We start from the raw sequence: 24,905 nt of genomic DNA on the forward strand, positions 1-24,905 counted from the left end.
AGGACAGTCGTGGGTATGGTAAACTTAGTCTCTAGTTTCAGCCATCCACGTTAATTACCATAGCCACTTATAGAGACAGTTGTTGGATTTTGATCCTATCTCATGGCACGTGTTGTGTTCTGCTTGCGGAAGTCTCTGTGATCTTAAACTAAAAGGAAAGGCTTGAAAGGTGATGTTCTTAAAAGCCATACCCATACCACACAGCTAGTACTTCTTGAACATAGTGTTTGAATCCTCTCCTGTGTATGGTACAGGAAATCTTAATTTCCCAAACCAACTAAAGCATGAAAAATAAGTTATTTTTAGAAAATTGTGGCCATTAGGTACAATGGGAAACAACATTTGAGGTACTTATTGCTGGACAGGGCAAAGTCTTTTGCTTTTGCGTGGACTATGAAGTTAAAGTGTTCAGGGTTTTTTTCCCCTGACTCAGATGACCTTTTTTGAGTCGTTAATGTACAAATGTGCAGTGATTTATCTTCGTAAAACCTTACTTTGATTCAAGAGGTTGTGATTTTCAAAGTGGTTTCAAATACGGTTTTTCATTCTTCCAAGGAGCCGTAGAAGATAAATATTGTTCCCATATTACAGTTGAAGACATCTCTGACTCATCGCATGTAGTTGCTAATTGTCAGACTTAGACTAAATCCAGAGCTTTTGATATCAGATCCAGAGCTTTTACCCTATAGCATAGCTGTGTTAGTTAAACCTCTTTAGCTGCTTGGAGAATTGTCTTCCAGAATCATTGCTAGTGAGTTCTTAAAATTTTTAAAAGCTGAATTCAAGGTTTTAGTTAAAATATTTTGAGTTCTTTTTAGAACAATTTTTTGATGAGGTTAGTATTTTGGAGACAGTTTATCATTTATTGTTTTATTACAGTTATTAGTCTAACAGTAAAGCAGTTGGCAGCAGTTATCCCTGTTCCTCACCTTCCTCTCATACCTTCAGAAAAGTATTGATTTATTGTTGACGTTGCTGAATGCTTTGTCAGATAACTCAAAGAGGTGGATTGAATACTCTGAATACTAGGAAATGATTATTGCTAACCCTCATGTTAACTGGATTGCAGGCATACCTTGTTTTATGGCATTTTACTTTATTGTGCTTCAGTGATACTGCATTTTTTACAAATTGAAGGTTTATGGTAACCCTGTGTTGAGCAAATCCATCAGCACAATTTCTCCAGCAGTATTTGCTTACTTTGGGTCTCTGTCACATTTTGGTAATACAGCATTTCAGACTTTTTCATTGTTGTTTGTCATGGTGATCTGTGATCAGTGATTATGACTAGCTGACAGCCTGGATGATGGTTACCATTTTTGGGCAATAAAGTATTTTTCAATTAAGGTGTGTCCATTGTTTCTTAGACGTTAGCATAGCGTAAACAGAACTTTTATATGCACTGAGGAACCAAAAAACATATTTGATTCACTTTTTTGCAGTATTTTTGCTTTATTGTGGTGGTCTGGAACCAAACCTGCACTATCTCCCAAGTATCCCTGTACTGCAATTATTTCCTTAGTTGATGGTTTTAAAATTACATTCTGATGCTATCGCTGTTTTGATCTTATTTATTGCCTTGAAATAGATTTATTCCATGCAATACATTGAAGCCTCTCTTAACGCTTTCAATCACAGCCTCAACACTCTGTCAAGTTGAACCTGTGGGAAGATGGTTTGAAGCTTTTGTTAAGAGGAGAAACAGGAATGCTTCTGCCTCTTTTCAGGAACTGGAGGATAAGAAAGAGTTATCAGAGGAATCGGAAGATGAAGAATTGCAGTTAGAAGAGTTTCCCATGTTGAAAACACTTGATCCCAAAGACTGGAAGGTACTTAATATCTGAATCTTTTGTTCAGTCAGATGCTTTGTTAGGCATAGGCAGTTTTCCCACAAGTTTTCTGTCAGTAAACCGTTTTAAGATGCTTCAGCAAGAGAACCATAATTGAGCACCTGTCTGTTGTTAAGCTCTGAGTGAGATGGCCATAGGATACTGTCTCTGCTGGAAAAATCCAGGAAGTTTTCACAGAAAACATAATGTTTGAACTGGCCTTAAAAGAATGAGTAGCAGTTTGTGAAGCAGAGAAGGGAACAAAAGGTGATCTGGGCAGAAGGAATAGATCTGCAAAGACACAAAGGAGTAAAGAAGTATACTGCCTCTTCAGGGATTAGTGAAGAGTAGAGTAGGATGCTTGAAGGTTTGGTGGTGAGAATTTAGTCCTGAAACAGTCTAGACCAGATTCTTTTGTAGCGTCCTTTTTATGCCATGCTAAGGAAGGAACTCAGATTTTATTTTCAGGGCAGTAGGAAACCATCAAAAGTTTCTGAGCTAATTTTAGCAAAGTAATTCTCTTGGCAGTACAGAAAATTATTTGAAGAGGGAGAACAGGGCTGGAGGGGAAGTGAATGGTTTGCTATTGTAGGGCAAGTGCAATAATCCAAGCCTGAAGATGCATACTTGAGCTAAATTTGTGGCTGAGCTTTGAGGAAGAGGGGCCACTGGCTTTTTTTTTGGAGGTAGACTTGGTAGAGCTTGGTGACCTTGGCTGTGCCGTATAAGAGACGGAGATGTACTCAGAAGACCTCTGAGCATTCCAGGTTGAATGACCTGCCAGTGTCTGATATCAGTCACTAACACTGGGATGCAGGAAAAAGGAAGTTTGTGAGGGAATGTGGTGTTTGTGTTCAACTTTGGCTATGTCATAATTGAGGTTCTACTAATATACTGGTGAAGTCTTCTAGTAGATGGTTAGAAATTGGTCTGTGACTCTGAAAGAGAATAGAGCCAACAACTTTTGCAAGTTGTTGGCAAGTCTTAGGTGGTAGTTGAAGCTGTGGGGAATTGAATGACATCAGTCAAAGAGAAGAATATAGACAAATAGGTATCATAAAGCGCTATTAAGTAGAGAACTAGTATAATATTTAAATATATATATACACTATGGAATTAGAGTGCCAGAATTCAAATCTGGCTCTGCCCATTTAGTGTGGTGGGACCTTGGCAAAGTTACTTGAGAAGTCTGTTTCCTACGGTGAGATTGCTAACACCTCAAAGGAGTTTAGTGAGGATTAACGCAATGATGCGTGTAAAACACTTAACTTATCGCTTGACATAGGATAAATAATAGTGGATAATTTCTCTCTCCTCGCTTGTAGGATTAAATAAGATAAAGAGTATGTGTAAAGCACTTAGAAAAGTAAGTGCTGAGAATGTTAGCTGATTCACATATTGTCATTATTGATTTAAAAAAAAAAAGACTGAACATTGTGGAGCATGAATATTTAAGGTGTGGGCAGAGGAGTAGAAGCAGCAAAGGATACTAAGAAGGGTGAAAGAAGTAGAAAGAAAACAAAAAGACATTTGTTAGTTCCACAAAGGTTTATTAAACATCAGGCACTAGACTTCCAAAAACTAAGAGAGGAAGAAGTCTCAAGAAGAAAAACACAGTCACCAGTGTCACTGCTTTGGAGGTCATCCCATAACATGAATAATGATAAAAACCTACTGGGTTTGGCAAATGACGCTTAGGAGACCACACTGAAAGCCATTCCAATAAAAAGGTTGGGATGGCAAGCGATTATAGTTGGGTTGTAGGAGACCACAGTGCAAAATAGTCTTTTTCATAGCTGAGTTGTAAAGAAAATAAGAGAAAATAGTAACTTGAGGGAAAAGCAGGGTCAGGAGAAGATAGAACTGGGGATCTTTGAGGTCTACAAGAGAGAAACGAAAGAATGAAGAAAGTCTTTGGTATAGAAAAGAATAGATGATATGACAACAGGTAGCAGGGTTCATACATTTTGTTCAGTTGGTTGTTTCTTTTCAACAAACAGGATCAAGCATCTTCTATGTGTCAGACCCTGTTCTGGGTGCTGAGAAGTCAACTGAACAAGACAGGATCACTGCTCCCACATAGCTTGTATTCTAATGAGACAGGCAATAAGTAAACAACCAAAGATGTGGCCACCAAATGCTGGGCAAAGAAGTAGAACAGGATGATGTGATAGAGTGTCCATATGACTGCTTTAGAGTGAGTAGGTGGGGAAGGCCTGTGCAGTTGACATTTAAGATAAAACCTGACTGACACATAAAGATCCGCAAGAATGCCATTCCAGGCAGAGATCTTGTGTGGGGGCAGAAAGAAGTTCGAAGTGCCAGGAACTGAAGGAGGCAAATAGGTGGTACAGAGTGGATAGGGGGTGTGAGGAGGTAAGGAGCAATAGTCACTGGAAAGCCAGTGGAGAGTTTAAAGCAATGACAATTTTTAAATACTTCAGAGGGAACAAGAAGGAGCAGAGATGGGCAGAGAAGGTTGTCTGTTTTAAATAAGGTGATAACATTTAAGCTGAGGCTGAAGGATGAGAAGACGGCAGCCACATGAAGAAGGGGGAATATGCCAGGCTGGGGGGAGGAAGAGCTCGGTATCTGCAGTGAACTGCAGCACCAGTCATGTATTTGGAAGTGAGTGATCGAGGTAGAGAGAGACAAGCCAGGAATAGTGAGAAATGGAGGTGCTCAGTGCATCTGGAGCTCAGAAGAGACGTCTGTGCTCCAGTGAACTGGGAAGTCATAAGTGTATTCTAGCCCTGGCACTGAATCGAATCACTTTGAACTGAAATGTAGAGAGAGACAAAAGAAACCCCAGAACTGAGCTTTGCAGGTCATAGAGAAGCCAGTAAAAGTGGCTGAAAAAAGTTACTGGAAGGTGGGAAGAAAACAGAGTGAATGCATGGAAACACTAAAGAAAGATAATATTTTAAGGAATGAGTCGGCTGTGCTGCCACTGGGAGCTGAAGTCAAGTGAGGGCAGATGAGTGGTCTTGGATTTGGTACCTGGAAATTGATACTGAAGAGAGCAGCCTCATTGTGCCAGGGGTGGGAGTGGGTGGAACAGAACCAAACTGGAGTGGTTTGAAAATGAATGCGAAAGGAGGTAAAATGTGTGGACACCTTTTTCAAGAAGTTTAATGTTGACGGACAGCAGAGAGATGGAGAGAGTGGTAACTGGAAAGGGGGTCATGGATGTGTTTTTAAGGATGAGAACTAACAGCATCTTTTTATACAGATGAAGATAATCCACTTGAAGCTTGGGAGATCCCTGAAAGATACTAGTATATGAGGAGACGTAGAGAAGACAGTGCTCAGAACCAAGAGGAGGGGTGGAGTAGATTGTCTCAGAAGGACAGACTTCTTCAGTTGTGAATGGAGGAAAAGGGGAAAGATGTATGGTTGCAGGTAGGGTAGTACAAAGATTGAGTAGGAATTTGAGTAGGATAATTTACATCTTATAGTTAACTGGGAGGCAGGGCTGTTGATAAGAAGGTGGAGAAGGATCTGTGAGGGTTGAGGAGAGACTAGAGAAATAGTAACCTTAGGGAGTGGAAAGGTAAACCAGTTGGAATGATGGCCAGGCGTAATGAAAAAGCCCATCCACATGAACTTTGTAATCCTGAATTTGAAGGGAAACCAGTCAGCTCTATTTAACTTTTTTCTCCTGTGTTTCATGCCCCCAACTCCCTTTCCCCCCCCTCTCAGTTCTCCAGTACTAGACTCACCTTTTGAGTTCTGTAGGGAACCTTCACTCCAGTTGCTGCTTCAACTTGTCAGCTTGCAAGGATGTTAACGACAGCAGGTACTTCCTCTCCAGAGAAGCCTCATCTCTCAGTTTCTCAAAATTTCCATCCAGCCTACCTTTGCTCTGCACAGCTCCTGGTCCTATCCTTTCATTGCCCTGGCCCAACCCTGTGGGGCTGTGATAGTGCTTCCCTCAGTTCTGAAATCTCTTGATTTAAGGATGGCCATAGGATATTACTAGGTGTTAGGAGAAAAATGGGCTCAGTGGTCATGTAAGTTAAAAAAATGCTGGGTTTTGCAGGTTTCTGTTTGGTTGGTTTTTTTTAATTGCAAGACTTCTCAGAGCCTTTGATTTATATGCATACAAATCATCAAGAAGGCTGTATCACAATCCACATTTCCCAGACTTACATACCACAGAATCCATTATATATAGAATGTCTCCTATTATGGGATTCTCACTTTGGGAAGCACTAAAATGGGTGCCAGCACAAGGGATATCAGCTCCATTTCACGCTTGACTTCCTTTTGTGTCTTTATCAGAACCAAGATCATTATGCAGTACTTGGACTTGGCCATGTAAGATACAAAGCTACACAGAGACAGATCAAAGCAGCTCGTAAGTACCTAGTTCTTTTGAAATAATCCAGTATCTGGTATAGGAAATGTTAATCCTTTTGAAAAGATCTGCATGATCATATTCTGTAGCCATAAATCTAGATTCAACAGCATTTGTCATATGGTCATAACAATGTATAACCCATAGTCTCCTTTACCTTCAGAACCAAAAAGCAATCAATCTCATGCATGGACAGAGGGTGGGTGGGTGTGTTTGTGACCAAGATAAAGAACATTCTTCTAAAAGCAACCTTTTAAAAATTAGTATTTCACTTCCTTTCAGTAATACAGCCAGCTGTATTTAGTGGAAGCTGCCTTGTTAGTTAGGTTTTCTGATATTATTTTGTGGTTTTGGGTTACATTTTTGTTGATCCCACCTGTCTTTTCTGTCCAAAAAATTATCTGATGTTTCACTGGTTTTTTTCATTGACAAGATGAAAAATTTCAGGGAATTGTAGGAGCCTAGTCTTCATGTGCCTTATAAAACACCATCCCGGGGCGCCTGGGTGGCTCAGTTGGTTAGGCGACCGACTTCGGCGCAGGTCATGATCTCATGGTTTGTGGGTTCGAGTCCTGTGTTGTGCTCTGTGCTGACCACTCAGAGCCTGGAGCCTGATTCAGATTCTGTGTCTCCCCCTCTCCCTGCCCCTCCCCTGCTCACGCTCTGTCTCTCTGTCTCTCAATAATAACGTTAAAAAAAAAAATTTAAAAACACCATCCCATAGTGCCCTACACACCATTCGGTTCTCTTGGTTAGTAAAGTTTGATGAAAGAGGTGAAGATGATTAGTTTTCTGTGTTCTATCTTAGGAGAATGTTCTGCCCTCCACTCTAGAGAATGGATATTAAGGTCAGAGGAGGTAAGATGTGGCCATATGGGAAAGGAGTTAGGGAGTCAAGGCCAGTCAAGAGGAGAAAGTATTACACTTGGAGGAAGGTCGCTGAATGAGACCCATCTCAATTTGAAAAATACTAGTTGAGACTAGGTATAGTTGATAAACTTAAAATTTTCCCCATTAATTGTTATGGTTAGGAAAATCACAAGAAACATTTTTAACAAGGTGAAGGAATTTATGAGATTATTTCAGATTTGTTATTCGGTTTCTTAAAGAACTGGCATGGTTTTAGACTAAGCATATGTTAATGCATATGAATAGTCATTGCAGTATACATAAATGCCAGGGAAGTTCATTTGCCATGGAAAAATATTTGCAAAGTCTTGCTATATGAAAGAACAGCATACAAATACCAAATGAGTCTTGATACATATAAATAATTGAAAGAATTAGAAGTGATTTAGAACTGTGAAAATAATTGATATTGTAAGGTGAAGGATTTGTTTTTTTTTTTTTGTTTTTTTTTTGTTTTTTTTTTTTTTTCAACGTTTATTTATTTTTGGGACAGAGAGAGACAGAGCATGAACGGGGGATGGGCAGAGAGAGAGGGAGACACAGAATCGGAAACAGGCTCCAGGCTCTGAGCCATCAGCCCAGAGCCCGACGCGGGGCTCGAACTCACGGACCGCGAGATCGTGACCTGGCTGAAGTCGGACGCTTAACCGACTGCGCCACCCAGGCGCCCCGGATTTGTTTTTTTTATGTAAAGATAATAAATGTACAACTAACTATGGGCTGTGTGGGTGGCTCAGTTGATTAAGCGTCCGACTTTGGCTCATGTCATGATCTCATGGTTCATGATTTCGAGCCCCACATTGGGCTCTGTGCTGAAAGCTCAGAGCCTGTAGCTTGCTTTGGATTCTGTGTTTCCCTCTCTCTCTGTCCCTCCCCTGCTCACACTCTATCCCAAAAATAAATAAACATTAAAAAAAAGTTTTTTAATGTACAATAAACTGTAAAAGAAACATTCCTTTGTTTCTAAGCCCATTCTTTTTATTGGCATAATAGAAATGAATTTTTGAATACTCTGTAGCCTGAAATTTTGCAACCCCGGTGAACAGATTGTTAACATTAAGTATAATTATAATTCACTCTCTGCCACTGTGTTGAATATTCTCAGTATTTATTCAAAAGGAAACTCATTCTCTTACCTCTGTCATTATAAAATAGACAGCGACTGCTTTACTGCTTTCTGAAATCTAGTCCAAAGGTTAAAAACGCAGTTAGTGGTTACAAATATATAATTATTAGGACAGACAAACCCCATAAAAATGTAAGTTTTAATGCATTTGAGATCCTTAGAGTTCTTACATCCTATTACATACACATAAAAGTTTTATTTTTGTTTAATGTATTTTGAATTGCTAAAATGAAAATTAAGTCAGTTAAGGGTCAATAAAGTGAGTCTTTTTTTCCTTCTGTGCATTATCTGAAAAGAATAAATCACTTCAAAAGTTGAACGATGGGTTAAGAGGAAGTATTTGAATACTAAAAGTGGTGTTTCAATTGCTTGCATAATTTTGTTTTGAAGTAAAATTGCCATACTGGCCTATAGGTTTGATATTCTTTGCATGGAAATGGTCTTTGGTGATTTGAATTTTCCAACTCTAATATTTCTGGTTCAAAATATTTCTGACATTTTAAACTGAAGCTGTTCTATATTATGCTTCTTAAAGATTAAAAATCCTATTCAGAGACATTTATAATGATAGCAGTATGAGTGTATAATGAAAACCCTTTTTGCAGTGTACCCTCAAAACATCCCAGAAACTGTCTTCTTCAGTGGGAGAAGGGGGGGTGTATCTTTGAAATTTCAGTAAACAACTGCTGCTTCCAAATTACCCTTGTTTGTATTTTAGACCATGTTATTTGGCCTCCTAGTTTTAAAATTGAGTAACATCTTTTGCTCCCTCCACAAGACAGTATAGGACAATCTTGGGACTCCATACTGCACATGGATTAGGCAGAAAGCTCCATGAAGAAAAAAACTAGTGTAACATAAGAGGAGACTGTCCAACAGAAAATTGAGATATCACCTCTCTTAGACTGTATCATAAGATTCAAAAGGAAACAAGTATCTACTACATGTTGTCAGTAAGATATGAAGACACTGCTTTTGTGTGTGTGTGCGGGGCGGGGGGGCGGGGGTGTAGGCATTGAAGAAAGAGACTAGGGGAAGATAAGCAGAATTGCCTGGAAACTGAAAACATGAAAGCAGAATTCAGAATTAGAAAGACTGACATACAATTAGACAAACAGTAAAGCAAAGGACAACCTTGAGGAATGTTCCCAAGATTCAGAGGGGAAGAATAAAGAGATGCCTGATTTCTAAAGTCAGAATAAATGTAACAGAAACCGTAATTGCAAATAAAGAAGGAAACTTACCCTTTTTATAAAAAGATACATCTTGGGGTTGAGAGTGTTTGCAGGCATGTGACTTAGGTTTCACTGCTCAGCACATTTCCTTTGAAATTCAAGTATGAATTAGGCTGTGCTGCACAGAATCCATTTTGCCAGCAGACGTGGAAGAACACTGCAAAACTTGTGGCTTTCACCCTACACCCTGGCTGTGGAAGTAGCCTGTGCTGTTTCCCTAGTGCCCCACAGTTGTGGATCATCACACCTCTGAACTGTCCATTATGATTTGATCATAATTCCTAGCTACATAACTTCCAAGCCCGAGTCTGACTCTTAACAGATTTTGTGAGCTGTCTAATAACTTTTAATAAATTCCTTTTCTGCTTAAACCGGCTAGAAGACAAAATGCCTCTTCTGGAGTATTAGTGGAGAAATTGATAATATACTTGACTATAAAAAAAATCTTGGAGTTCAAAAAAACAAAAATGTATTTGTCAGTTTTTGAAGCCCTGCTGTATATGTAGAAATCACTAAGTTTATTATGCCCAAAGAAAGATTTGTATTAAAGTGTTTATAGCAACCTTACAATATCCAAAAACTGGAAACCACTCAAATGTTCCCCAAGCAGGAAAATGGATAAGCAAACTGCTGTATATTCATACAGTAAATTAGTACTCAGTAGTTAAAAAAAGAACAGATTACTAAGACATGCAAGAATGGTGATGAATCTCAAAACATTGGTTGAGCAGAAGTCAGATACAAAGATCTACTCTGTGATTCCACTTACATGAAGTTCAAGAACATGCAAAAGTAGTCTATGGTGAAGGAAATTAGGTAGCAGGGCATGAGAGTTGGCTGGAAAAGGGTAAAGGGAATTCTGGGTGGTAGAAATGGTCTGTATTTTCTTTGGTGGTAGTTACAGGGTAGATACAATTGTCAAAACTCATTGAATACTTAAAATCTGAGCATTTTGTCCTATGTAAATTTTATTTTAATTCCATAAAAGATGTGATTTAACAAAACAAAAAAGGTCAGTCACTTGGGAAATCAGATATACTCTTTGGGGCCTAAAGAGGGAAAAATAAAATAGGCATTCAATTCAAGGGTTTAAAAGACTAGCACTAAGGAACATGGAGGAAAAAATGGATTTATAAGAAGAAAAAAGAAAAATAAAACCATTACAGAAGATATTTTTAATTGAGACCACTATTAAATAGATTCAAAAATTTTGATAAAGTGAACTTTTCTGAAATTGAGGAAAAAAATTTTAAAAAGTATGAAAGAAATACCTCCTGGACACTAGGGTGGCTCAGTCAGTTGAGCCTCCAACTCTTTCTTGATTTCGGCTTAGGTGATGATCGCAGGGTCGTGGGATCAAACCCTGCGTCAGGCTCCATGCTGAGTGTGGAGCCTGCTTAAGATTCTCTCTCTCCTTCTGCCCTTATCCCCTGCTTGCTCTTTCTCTCTCTAAAAAAAAAAAAAAAGAAAGAGAGAGGAAGGAAGGGAGACTCCTAAAAAATGTTTTTAGGAGTATCTGGTTGGCTCAGTTAGAAGAGCATACAACTCGATCTCAGGGCCGTGAGTTTGAGGCCCCATATTATGTTGTAGAGATTACTGAAAAAATAAAAACACGTTTTTAGACCCAGGTAATTTTTCAGATGAATTATTCCAAATGTTTAAGGAATTAAAAACTGTCATGATGAATTAAAAACTGTTTTGGGGGGCGCCTGGGTGGCTCAGTCGGTTAAGCGTCCGACTTCGGCTCAGGTTGTGATCTCACGGTCCATGAGTTCGAGCCCCGCGTCGGGCTCTGTGCTGACAGCTCAGAACCTGGAGCCTGCTTCTGATTCTGTGTCTCCCTCTCTCTCTGACCCTCCCCCATTCATGCTCTGTCTCTCTCTGTCTCAAAAATAAATAAATGTTAAAAAAAAAAAATTAAAAAAAAAACTGTTTTGGAACAGTTAGTTTGTGAAGTTAACGTAATCCTGGTATGAAAACCTGGCATAAAAAGATAATTATGTAGACAGTAAAAAAAATCGTGGTTGCCTGGGGTTGGGAGAGTAGGGATGGATGAATAGGGCAAGCACAGGATTTTTAGGGCAGTGGAAATTCTATAAAATATTGCAGTGATGGATACATGTTATGATACGTTTGTCCAAACCCATAGAATGTACACCACCAGAAGTGAACAGCAATGTAAACTACGAACTTTGGGTGATTATGATGTATCATTGTAGGTTCATCAGTTGTAACAGTTCGTCACCTCTGATGCCTGATGGTGGTAGCAGAGGAGGGGGAGGCTATGCATGTAGAGAGACAGGGCATGTAAGAAGTCTCTGCCATTCTCTCACTGTACTGTAAAGCTAAAACTACTCTAAAAAATTGCCTTAAAAATAATAAATAAAATGTTAATACCTGACAAGGAGAGACTTAATAAAACTACAGACAGATCTCATCCATGAATGTAATATAAAACCAAAAAATGCCAGTTAAAATAATAGCTAATTGAACTCAACAGCACATTAAAAGAATAATACCCATGTAGAGGTAGGATTTCCCTTAGGAATCCAACTTAGGAAATACATTAATATAGTTAAATCTATTTATGGTTTAGATAATATGTGATTTCCTCTAGGGAAAATGTATAAAACACAATAACCATTCCTTTTTGATAAATAGAACTTCGCAAAGAAATACAGCTAATTTTCTATTTTGGTAAATATTTCACACCCACAGCTAACAAATTTAACCATGTGGTTTTGGTGATATTACCAGTAAAATCCCTGGGAGAAGCTAACCTGCCTATTATTTTTTTATGCTATTAGGAGTATGGTTTAGTGAGTTAAGATTAAATAAGAGGGCTATTAGAAAGAAGAAAAGAAATATTTATAGATAATACAGGATCTACCTAGAAAACCAAAAGGGGGTTGTGTCAGGTGGCTAGATGTAGGAGAAAGATGCAGAAATAATATAATTTTTTGGATGTTACCATCAAATATATAGAAGGGTATAGTCATTTTAAAGATGATCCCAGGGCAAGAATAGGTAACCAGAAACAAACCCTGGTAAAATTTACCATGATAAAGGAGATATCATACATCACTGGAGAAGGGAAGGATTATTCAGTGTAATTAGGACTTCAAAAACATGAATGGTTTAGATAGTAACTTGAATATGTTAAAATTATAATTAAAAAAAGAATTTAAAAATATTCTAACTGTAGGGGCGCCTGGGTGGCGCAGTCGGTTAAGCGTTCGACTTCAGCCAGGTCACGATCTCGCGGTCCGTGAGTTCGAGCCCCGCGTCGGGCTCTGGGCTGCTGGCTTAGAGCCTGGAGCCTGTTTCCGATTCTGTGTCTCCCTCTCTCTCTGCCCCTCCCCTGTTCATGCTCTGTCTCTCTCTGTCCCAAAAATAAATAAACGTTGGAAAAAAAAAATGTTCTAACTGTAGAAAATATTAATGAAACTAGAAAATACATTAAAATTGTTGAGAATGAAGTGCCTTCTAAGTTTGTAAGTACTCAGAAAAAAATTATAAAAGAAATGATCAGTAAATATAAATGAAAATGACTGATCTGTATATTGTACATATATAAATTATATGTAAGTATACATATATGTAACATGTACACATGTTCTTTTTATTTATGTAAAACTTCTATTTTGAGGATTCCACCCCCCCCCCCATAGGTTCTCATTAGGTTAGTTGGCAGTGAAAGTCTCCCATCTCAAGAAGTAGAAGTTGTACATATACATAAATTGTGTGTGTGTGTCATAAACATACACATGTATACATAGGTGTGATTTATATGTATTATATATATCACAGAAACAAGTTATATTAAAAAATAAATATAAATGGAATATAAAAAATGTATATCACAGACACAATGACAACAGTATTTATAGAAAAGCATTTTAGAAGCAAATATAGTAGGCAATCACTTTTGAATTTAAAGCTGAGGTATTACATTAAGAAAATTGAGCTTTGCTGAACAGGAATAGAACAGGAGGGAATGGGGGGGGGTCTCAGGTTTTCATTGTAAAATTTAAAATGTAGAAAACACTTCAGACAAAATTATTTTTAAAGAATTTTATTGATCACTCTTAAAGCATTCTTCTCTATTAATAACTGAGCACTTTCCATTATAAACAGAAGTTATGAGTTTAAGGGAAATGAAAACTTGTTTTAAAACACTCTTTTGTTTCAAATCCTATATTATTTTAAACCTTTATCTGATGTAACACTAAGTAATAGGTAGCTTGTGATGCTCATGGGGGATGTACAGAGAGGAAACTTTCCCCCTGCCAAAAAGACTTTTTAAAACATAAGCATAGGGGCACCTGGGTGGCTCAGTTGGTTAAGCGTCTGACTTCGGCTCAGGTACTTGATCTCACGGTTTGTGAGTTCGAGCCCCGCGTCGGGCTCTGTGCTGATAGCTCGGACCCTGGAGCCTGCTTTGGATTCTGTGTCTCCCTCTCTCTGCTCCGCCCCTGCTCATGCTCACTCGCTTGCTGTCTCAGAAATAAAGAAACATTAAAAAAAAAAAAAAGTAAAAAAACAAGTGTAATAACAGCAGTTGGAGAAAGCATTTGCATCAAGCATTGGACAGAAGCCTGATTTGCTGGGGACTTTTGGATGGGTTGAAAGAGTCATGGTTACTTAACCTCTCTTTGCCTCAATTTCCTCTTCCATAAAATGGAGAAAATAATAGCACTTTCTTCATTGGGTTATTAGAAAGATTAACTGATGAATAGTGCTAGTATATATTAAGTGTTCAACAGATGTTAACAGCTAGCCATAACCTAGTAAAGTGAATCAAACAAAGAAGAGAAACCAGAACAACCTCTCCTTCCTCTATAGATGAAGGATGAAAGATAGAACCAAAAATATTGTTGAGCCCAGTAATAATTATAGGTTTAAATAATTAATACCCATTGCTGGCGAGGCTGTGGTGAAATACATATGAAGTAGCCTAACATTTAGAAAGGAACTTGTTCCTACATTTTCACTCACTAATGTCATCTCTGTAAGTACATCCTCAGAAGAAAGAATCCTGAATATGTACAAATACATCTCTACAAAATGATTAAAATTGGCATTACTTATAATAGTGAAAAATTGGAAGCAATTTAAATATCCAGCAATAGAGAAATAAATTATGATAAATCTATTTGAAATACTTTACTGAGCAATCATTAAAAATTTTTTGAAGGGGCACCTGGCTGGCTAAGTTGGTAGAACATCTGACTCTTGATCTCAGGGTCGTGAGGTCAAGCCCCATGTTGGGCATGGAGCCCACTTTAAAAAACGAAAATTGGGGCGCCTAGGTGGCTCAGTCAGTTAGGTATCCAACTTCAGCTCAGGTCATGATCTCACAGTTCACGGATTTGAGCTCCGCATCGGGTTCTGTGCTGACAGCTCGGAGCCTGGAGCCTGCTTCGGATTCTGTGACTCCCTTTCTCTCTCTGCCCCTCCCCTGCTCATGCTCTGTCTCTCAAAAAATAAATAAACGTTAAAAAGTTTAAAAAAAATTGTTTTTTTGAAGTTTGTAACAGAAAATGCAAATGTGTAATGTTAATTTGAAAAAATCAGACTGTAAATTGGTATATATGTTACAATTATACCTAGTTTTTTTTAAACATGTTTAAGGAAAAAAGATCTGCGTGAAAATATGTCAGAAATGTTAGCAGTAATTGTCTTTGGGTGTTGGCATTTTGGCCAGTCCTTAAAATAATTCCTTCTTTTTCTATGATTTCCACATGTAACAAGTTTATATTTTACCATAGCATAAAATATTTTAAAATTGATATTATGATTTTACAAATGGCTCTGTGTAGCTCATGTTTTTTTATTTTTATTTTTTTATTGAAGTATAGTTGACGTACAGCATTATATTAGTTTCAGGTGTACAGCATACGCCTGAGTGGTTCAGCATTTATATACATTACAAAATGCTTGCCATAAGTGTACTTACACTCTGTTACCATACAAACTGAATGCAATATTTTGACTCTGTCCCCTGTGCTGTACATTTCATCTCAACGACTTATTTATTTTATAACTGGAAATTTGTACCTCTTAATTCTCTTTACCTATTTCACCAATTACCCAACCTCTGACCCTCCCTTTTAACAATCACCAGTTCACTATACTTATGAGTCTTTGGGTGGGGGAAGGTTTGTTTGTCCCTCTGTTTTGTTTTTTAGAGTCCACATATAAGTGAAACCATATAGTATTTATTTTTGTCTCAGTGTCACTTAGCATGATACCTGGAGGTCTATGTTGTTGCAAATGGCAAGATCTCATTCTTTGTTACGGCTGAGTGATATTCCATTATATATATGTTCCACATCTTCTTTATTCAATCATCTATAGATGGACACTTAAGTTGCTTCCATATCTTGCTATTATAAATAATGCTGCAGTAAACATAGGGGCACATATATCTTTTTGAATGAATGTGTTTGTTTTGGTTTGGGTTGTTGTGTTTTGTTTTGTTTTTTCAAATAAATATCCAGAAATGGAATTGCTGGGTCATGTAATATTTCTGTTTTAATTTTTTTAAGAACCTCCATACTATTTTTCGTAGTCGCTAACACCCTATTATATTTATAACCCCAATACCCTATTATATTTATAAGCCCAACTTATAACCCTACCAACAGTGCATGAAGATTCCCTTTTCTCCATATTCTCGCCAAAGCTTAGTTCTTGTCTTTTTGATAGTAGCCATTCTGACTGGTGTGAGCTGGTTTGCATTTCCCTGATGATTAGTGATGCTGAGCATCATTTCAAGTGTCTTTTGGCCATCTGTATATCCTTTTTAGAAAGATGTCTGTTCAGGTCCTCTGCCCATTTTTTAATCAAATTATTTGGATTTTTTGCTATTGAGTTGTATGAGTTCTTTGTGTTTTGAATATTAACCCCTTATCAGACATGTCATTTGCAAATATCTTCTGTTCAGCAGGTTGCCTGTTTGTTTTCTTGGTTGTTTCCTTCACTGAGCAGAAGGATTTTATTTTGGTGTAGGTTACAAGTGTTTATTTTTGCTTTTATTATCCTTGCCTAGGGAGGCACATCCAGAAAAATATTGCTAAGGCCAATGTCTAAGACATTACTCTTAGGTATTTTATGGTTTCACATCTCATACTTCAGTTTTTAATCCGTTTTGAGTTTATTTTTGTGTATGGTGTAAGAAAGTGACCCACTTTTATTCTTTAACATGTAGCTGTTCACTTGTAACACCATTTATTGAAGAGGCTGTCTTTTCCTATTGTGTATGCTTGCCTCCTTTGTCATATGTTAATTGACCATATATATGTGGATTTATCTCTGGGCTCTCTGTTCCATTGATCTATGTGTCTGTTTATGTGCGAGTACCATACTGTTTTCAGTACTATAGCTTTGTAGTATAGTTTGAAATCTGGGATTGTGATGCCTCCAGGTATCTAGGATTATTCTAGTTCTGTGAAAAACACCATTGATAGGGATGATAGGGATTGATAGGGATTGCATTGAATCTGCAGATTTCTTTGGGTAGTTATGCACATTTTTAACAATTGTTCTCCCAATCTTTGAGTATGCTGTATTTTTACATTTATTTGTGTCATCTTAAGTTTCTTTCATCAGTGTCTTACATTTTTAAGAGTACAGGTCTTGCAACTCCTTGGTTAAATTTGTTCCTAGGTGTTTCACCTATAGTTGTAAATGAGATTGTTTTATTAATTTTTCTTCCTGCTAGTTATTATATAGACATGCAATTGATTTCTGTGTATTGATTTTTGTATCCTGCAACTTCACTGAATTCATTCATTCTAATTTCTTGGGGGTGGTGTCTTTAGGGTTTTCTATGTATATTATCGTGTCATCTGCAAATAGTGACAGTTTTACTACTTTCTAATTTGAATGGCTTTTATTTCTTTTTCTTGCCCAATTGCTGTGACTAGGACTTCCAGTACAATGTTGAGAGTAAAAGAGGCAAGAAATAGGCATCCTCACCTTGTCCTGATCTCGAGAAAACGCTTTTAGCTTTTCACCATTGAGTATGATGTTAGGTGTGGGTTTGTCATATATGGCCTTTATTAAGTTGAGGTATGTTCTTTCTGTACCTACTTTATTGAGAGTTCTTATCATTAATAGATGTTGAATTTTGTCAAATGTTTTTTCCACATGTATTGAGGTGATCATATGATTTTTATCCTTCATTGATAATATGGTGTATCATGTTGATTGATTTGCAGTTGTTGAACCATTGTTACATTCCTTGACTAAATCTCACTTGATCATGGTGTATGATCCTTTGAATATATTGCTGTATTTGGTTTCTTAATATTTATTGAAGATTTTTGGCGTCTGTATTCATTAGGGATATTGGTTTGTAATTTTGGTTTTTTTGTAGTGTCTTTGGTTTTGGTATTGGGGTAATGCTGGCCTCATAGAATGAATTTGGAACCATTCCTTCCTCTTCTGTTTTTGACAAAGATAGGTATTAACTCTTTTTCAAGTGTTTGATAGAATTCTCCTATGAAGCCATCTGATCCTCAACTTTTGTTTGTTAGGGGTTTTTTGGTTACTGATTCAATTTCATTACTAGTAATCAGTCTGTTCAGACTTTTTTCTTTTTTCTGATTGAGTCTTGGAAGATTGTATGTTTCTAGGGATTTATCCATTTCTTCCAGGTTATCCAATTTGTTGGCGTATAATTTTTCATTCCTTTGTATTTTTGTGATGTCAGTTGTAGCTTATCCGTTTTCATTTCAAGTTTTATTCATTGGAATATTCTTTGTCTTAATGGCCGTAGTAAAGGTTCATCAATTTTATCAAAGAACCATCTCTTAGTTTCATTGATTTTTTTTTTCTTTTTTTTTTTTTTTAGTCTCGCTATTTCAGTATTTTCACTCTGATCTTTATTATTTCCTTCCTTCTAGTAACTTGAGGTTTTGTTTGTTCTTTTGCTAGTTCTTTTTCTTTCAGGTATAAGGTTAGATTGTTTGAGTTTGTTTTTTTTTCTTTCTTGAGGTACGCCTGTATTGCTGTAAACTTCCCTCTTAGAACTGCTTTTGCCATGTCCCAGAGTTTTTAGACCATTGCATTTTCATTTTTATTTGTCTCAAGGTAATGTTTTGACCCGCTGATTTAGTAGCATGTTGTTTAGCTTCCATATTTTTGCTTTTTCCTGTTTTTTTCTCCTGTGATTCTAGTTTCATAATGTTGTGGTTGTAATAGATGCTTGTATGATTACTATGTTCTTAAATTTATTGAGACTTGTTTTATGGCCTAACATGAAATCTATCCTAGAGAATGTTTCATGTGCACTTGAGAAGAATGTGTATTCTGCTGTTGGATGCAGTGTTCTGTTTGTATCTGTTAAGTACATCTGGTCTAATGTGTTGTCAAAGCCACTGTTTCCTTATTAATTTTCTATTGGATATTCTATCCTTTGATGTAAGTGGGGTGTTAAAGGCTACTATGATTATTGTGTATTACCATCCATTTCTTTTCTTATAACCATTAATTTTTCTATATATTTAGGTGCTTCTCTGTTAGGTGTATAGATAATTACAATTGGTATAGCCTCTCATGGATTGATCTCTTTATCATTAAGTAATGCTTTGTTTTGTTTCTAGTTACAGCCTATTTTAAAGTCTGTTTCATCTGGTAGAGTATTGCTACTCCAACTTTTTTTTCCTGCTTCCATTTGCATGGACTATCTTTTTCCATCACTTCACTTTTAGTCTGTATATGTCTTTATGTCTGAAGTGAGTCTCTTGTAGACATCATGTTCTTACATAGAGGGGTCTTGTTTTATCCATTCAGTCACTCTGTCTTTTTTGGCATATTTAGACCATTTACATTTTAAGCAATTTTTTTTTTTAATGTTTGTTTATTTATTTTGAGAGAGAGAGAGAGAGAGAGAGAGAGAGCGCGTGCATTGAGTGGGTCAGGGCAGAGAGAGAGAACCCCAAGTAGGCTCTGTGCTATTAGCATGGAACCTGATGCAGGGCTCGATCCCACGAAAAGTGAGATCATGACCTGAGCCAAAATCAGGAGTCAGATGCTTAACTGACTGAGGCACTCCCATTTTAAGCAATTATTAATAGGTATGTACTTATTGCCATTTTGCCAATTGCTTGCTGGGTTTTGTTTTGTTTGGGTTTTTTTTTGTAGCTCTTGTCCTTTTTTTTATTCTTCTCATGCTCTCGACCCTCATGATGTGATGACTTTCTTTAGAGCTATGCTTGGATTCCTTTATTTTTTTTGTGCCTATTAAAGTTTTATGGTGTGTGGTTACCATGAAGTTCATATATAACATCAGTCTATATTAAGTTGATAGTTGCTTAAGTTCAAGTACTTTTTACATTTTTTTGTTTTGTGTATCTGTTGACTGATATTTGTAGATAGTTGATTTTACTACTTTTGTCTTTTTACCTCCTTACTAGCATTATAAGTGATTGAACTACTATCTTCACTGTATGTTTGCTTTTACCAGTGAAGTGTTCCTCTCACCATGTTCTTCTCTTATTCTTTTCACTTAAAGACTTCCCTTTAACATTTCTTGTACAGCTGCTTGAGTGGTCATCAAGTCCTTCAACTTTTGTTTGTCTTGCAAACTCTTTCTCTCTCCTTCCATTCTGAATGATAACCTTGCTGGGTACAGTTCTCTTGGTTATAGGTTTTGTTGTTGTTGTTTTCCCCTCAGCAATGTGAATGTGTCACCACTCGCTTCTGGTCTGCAAAATTTCTGCTGAAAAGTCAGCCTTATAGGGTTCCCCTTGTATGTAGCTGTTTGCTTTTTCTCTTACTGCTTTTAAGATTCTCTGTTCATCTTTAATTTTTACCATTTTAATTACTGTGTGTTGGGATGGACCTCCTGGGTTTCATCTTGTTTGGGGCTCCCTTTATGTCCTGGAGCTGGTTTCTATTTCCTTACAGGTTGGGGAAGTTTGCAGCCATTATTTCTTCAAATAAGTTTTCTGCCCCATCTCCCCTTTCCTGTGACCCCTATAATATAGATGTTCTTATACTTGATGTTGTTGCAGAAGTCCTTTAACATATCCTCATTTTTTAAATTCTTTTTTTCTTTTTGCTGTTGAGCTTGGTTGCTTTCCATTACCCTGTCTTCTCGATCACTGATCTGTTCTGCATCCTCTAATCAGGCATTGATTCCCTCGAGCTTGTTTTTCATATTTTCTGTCTGTTTGTTGAAGTACTCACAGTATCATTCACTCTTCCCTCCAATCTTTATGGCTATTACTTGGAGCCTTTAGTCAGGTTGAACGCTTATTTCCATTTTGTTTAGCTCTTTTAATTGGATTTTGTCTTGATCTTTCATTTGGATCATATTCCTGTCTCATTTTGTCTGACTCTGTGTTTGTTCCTGTGTGTTAGGTAGGTCAGCTCCTTCTCCTGCTCTTGAGAGTAGTGGCTTTATATAAAAGGTGTCCTGTGGTGCCCAGTAGTGCGATTCCCACCTGGTCACCAGAACCAGTCTCTCCAGGAATGATTTCTGTGGGGGTTGTGTGCACTCTCCCGTTGTGACTGGTCCAGCACTACTGTGGGTGTGGTGCATTGACAGGCAAGGCTTCCTCCAACATAGCTGGCTTAAGGGTCAGGCTACAAACTGTGGCAGGTGTGTTGATGAATAGGGCTGCCCCCCTCTTCCGTCCATAGTTGCTTTTGAGAGGCACTAGTTCTAACCAGGGCTGCCCACCAAGTATGGTGGGATGGCCGCCACATTGGATGGGCGCCTTTGGGTGGGGTGTTTCTGCAGGGAACGTGAGGTGGGACAAGAGTGTTAGCAAGGCAGATGGAGAGTGTCACAACTGGCTCCCACCAGCATCGGGACAGCTAGGCTGAAGGAGGGAAGGAAAATGGCACCTGCCAGCACTTTTCGTTCTGGAGAAAATTCCTACGGAATTTTCTGCTCCTCTGGCACATACTGTATAATTAGTAAATCTCTGTCACATATAAATAACCCAGGCAATTTCAAACTGCTGCCTCTGTGCTGGGTCTTAGAGCAAGTGATATGGCATGTTTGCCCTTTAAAAGCAGAGTCTCAGGATAGCCTTCCAGCTCCTGGAGTGAAGTAAGCCCTGCTGACTTTCAAAGCCAGATGTTAATGGGGGCTTCTCTTCCCTGTGTAGAGGACCTCAGGGCAAGGGTGCCCAGTGGGGACTTGATCCCTTTACTCCCCAGGGAGGACCTCTGCACCTGTGAATTCCTTCCTGCTTAAGGGTTGCCACCCCAGGGATTTGGTTCCCAGCCGCACCTCTTCCCCTCTTATCAACGTGGCTTTCTCTTTACATCTTTAGCTATGGAAAAGCTGTTCTGTTAGTCTTCAGGTCCTTTTCAGAGTGAGTTGCACTGTGTGCAGTTGCAGCCTTGATGGGTTCGTGGGAGAAGATGAGCTCAGGATCCTCCTACGCCGCCATCTTCCCAAGCTCCTCATCTTTATTTTTAGTTTTGATGCATAAAGTGACAAACTATCTAAATCTGGCTTGTTTTGTAGATAAAGCAATGGTTTTAAAACATCACCCAGACAAACGGAAAGCAGCTGGTGAACCAATCAAAGAAGGAGATAATGACTACTTCACTTGCATAACTAAAGGTAAGAAAATACCTTAGAGTCAGGAATTTGTAATGGTGGTGATCATTAAGTGCTAGGATTGGATTTCTAGTGTATATACTGTAGTTAATTTAAGTATACCATGACATTTAAAAACACTTTCGGTTATATCTGGTTGTTTCTGATAACCCACCCCAGAGCCTTACTCCCAAAGCAAGGTTCTCTCAACCAGCAGCATCAGCACCTGGCAGCTTATCAGGAATGCAGCAACCAGGTCCCCACCTCAGGTCCGCTGACAGTCCGTGTGTTAATGAGATCTTCTGGGGATTCTTATATGAGAAACTCATCCTGCAGTCATTTCATCCTAAGTGTTCTCTAACAAGAATGCTAAGTTATTTCTCCGTTTCAGATACTTTGTAGGACTAAATTGTCCTCAGATGTTTTGCTAATTTAAATCCAAAAGTTGATTGTATCCTGCTGTGGGACTCAAGACGACGTTTATTGCTGTTTATATAGCCATATCTTCGTTAAGCAAATTAATATAGATTGTTACCATATCTAAGTGTGTGTTGTTAGGTGTGATTTTACATTTTGATGATAGCTTTTTAAAATCGTGTACACCCCTTCCAGACTTACTCTTTTGGGCCTACTCTTATGTAGTGCTCAAGATGCTAGATGCTAAAGGTTCTTTGTTGGGTTTTTTTTTGTTTTTTTTTTTGTTTTTTACAATCTTGGACTCTAACAGTTAATTTTCTAGCTATTTCTATTTCCTTGGAGTCATGCATTCTTAAGGGATGAGTATTTAACCACTGTTTTGTCACTTGCCTTCCAGAAGAGGTACTGAAAGAAGTTATGAAGTCAGATTCTATCCAGTAGCACTAGTGGTATCATTACCTGCATTCAATATTTTCCTTCCCACAAACACACAAAATTTTTAAATATGAAAAATAACCTTTTTAAAAAAATGTTTATTATTGAGAGACAGAGAGACACAGAGTGTGAGCAGGGGAGGGGTAGAGAGAGGGGGAGACACAGAATCCAAAGCAGGCTCCAGGCTCTGAGCTGTCAGCACAGAGCCCGAGGGGCTCAAACTCACGAACTGTGAGATCGTGACCTGAGCCAAAGTTGGTCAGCTAACCGACTGAGCCACCCAGGCACCCCGAAAAATAACTTTTTTTTTAAAGGAAGGGGATTTTTTTCTCACAGAGAAAAAATGTAGCATCATAGTAATGTGACCTTACCATTTTTTCCTCAGCTTATGAAATGTTATCTGATCCAGTGAAAAGACGGGCATTCAACAGTGTAGATCCTACTTTTGATAACTCAGTTCCTTCTAAAAGTGAAGCAAAGGACAATTTCTTCGAAGTGTTTTCCCCAGTGTTTGAACGGAATTCTAGGTGAGTTAAGGGATCCCCTTGTGATCAGAATGCTATATTGGCCCTCTTCATGTAATCTTCCAGGTTTCTGCATTTTTCCCCTGATAAAAGTTTTGTTCTCTTTGTCCTTCTTCTGTACAGTATTGAGCCCCTCTGGTGAATGTACTGCTCTCATTTATTTTGCTCTCTGAACAGAAGTTCTGCCTTTTTCTTTTTTTTAATGTTTATTTTTCAGACAGGAGTGACAGAGCATGAGCAGGGGAGGAGGGGCAGAGAAAGAGGGAGACACAGAGTTAGAAGCAGGCTCCAGGTTCTGAGCTTTTAGTACAGAGCCTGATGCGGGCCTCGAACTCACAAGCTGTGAGATCATGACCTGGGCTAAAGTCAGACACTTAACCAACTGAGCCACCCAGGCACCCCAGAAGTTCTGCCTTTTGATGGTGAAATTCCTTTACACCTCATAGGATATTTTTCTTTTTGATTTCCTTTGTGGGAAAGAACAGTAGCTGACTTTATGTAGTGTGATATTTTACTTAGGTGATAGTAATTTCCCATTCTTTTGCTTCCCTTTTACTGATGGGTACATACTCTTTCTGGCCCCTTATCATCTGATAAAGCTTTTGTTCTTTTGGAACTGTTTTCTTGGAGCATTTCATTATCATAAAGTTCTCTGACAAAGGATGAGATATCTTTTTTTTTTCTCTCTTTTGGTGATTTTTTTTTTTTAATGTTTATTTATTTTTGAGAGAGAGAGCACAAGCAGGGGAGGGGCAGAGAGAGAGGGAGACACAGAATCCGAAACAGGCTCGAAGCTCTGAGCTGTCAGCACAGAGCCCAATGCAGGGCTCGAACTCACGAGCTGTGAGGTCATGACCTGAGCTGAAGTCAGACACTGAACCACCCACGTGCCCCAAGGATGAGATATCTTTAATGTTACTGTATATGTAATTTATTTCATTGAAGTCCGTTTTTAAATGGTGTATATCAATATTCTGTGTTTTTTGGTTTCATCTGCACTGGAGGGTTTCCTTAGAGCACAGTGTGGCTGCATGTTGGAATCACCTGGAGAGGCTAAAAAACTGATGGCTGTGTTCCACTTGGAGAAATTTTAATTTAATTGTGATTTCAGTTTAATTAGCTTGGAATGCCTGTAGGGTATTTAAATACTCCCCGGTGATTCTAATGTACAGCCAGGCTTAAGACCCACTTCATCGGCTTAGTGCAACTTAAATATTTTCTCCATCCACTCTCCTCATTTTTTTATAATAGTGTTGAAGGTGGTAAAAACAAAATGGTGTAATACATTTTGTTGTGGAATGGTTTCATAGAGTAGAAAACATGGGTCAGTAACAACCACAGAATCCTTTCCGAGATGATGGATGAGCTGCTTTAGAAGTCCTGACTCTTTGTGGGGATGGTCATGGCAATGAGAAGGTGGGGGAATCTTCCCTCTATATTAACATTTTTAAAAATCTGGGGGGTGCACAGGTGGCTCATTTGGTTGAGTGCTTGACTCTTGA

General features: G+C 38.1%; 1 protein-coding gene across 3 annotated transcripts in view; it reads left to right on the top strand.

The window, feature by feature from the left end:
- Positions 1-24,905, top strand: part of DNAJC2 (DnaJ heat shock protein family (Hsp40) member C2) — a 36,584-nt gene that overhangs the window by 852 nt on the left and 10,827 nt on the right. Inside the window, exons 2-5 of one of the 3 annotated variants that reach the window (XM_047848212.1) lie at positions 1,639-1,829; positions 6,114-6,189; positions 21,953-22,051; positions 23,265-23,406. In XM_047848212.1, coding sequence (XP_047704168.1) covers positions 1,639-1,829; positions 6,114-6,189; positions 21,953-22,051; positions 23,265-23,406 — 508 coding nt within the window. The remainder of the gene's footprint in view (positions 1-1,638; positions 1,830-6,113; positions 6,190-21,952; positions 22,052-23,264; positions 23,407-24,905) is intronic. The other 2 variants (XM_047848219.1, XM_047848221.1) reach the window with 2 other exon arrangements.

The sequence above is a fragment of the Prionailurus viverrinus genome, chromosome A2, assembly GCF_022837055.1.
Source record: "Prionailurus viverrinus isolate Anna chromosome A2, UM_Priviv_1.0, whole genome shotgun sequence".
Classification (NCBI taxonomy): Eukaryota; Metazoa; Chordata; class Mammalia; order Carnivora; family Felidae; genus Prionailurus; species Prionailurus viverrinus.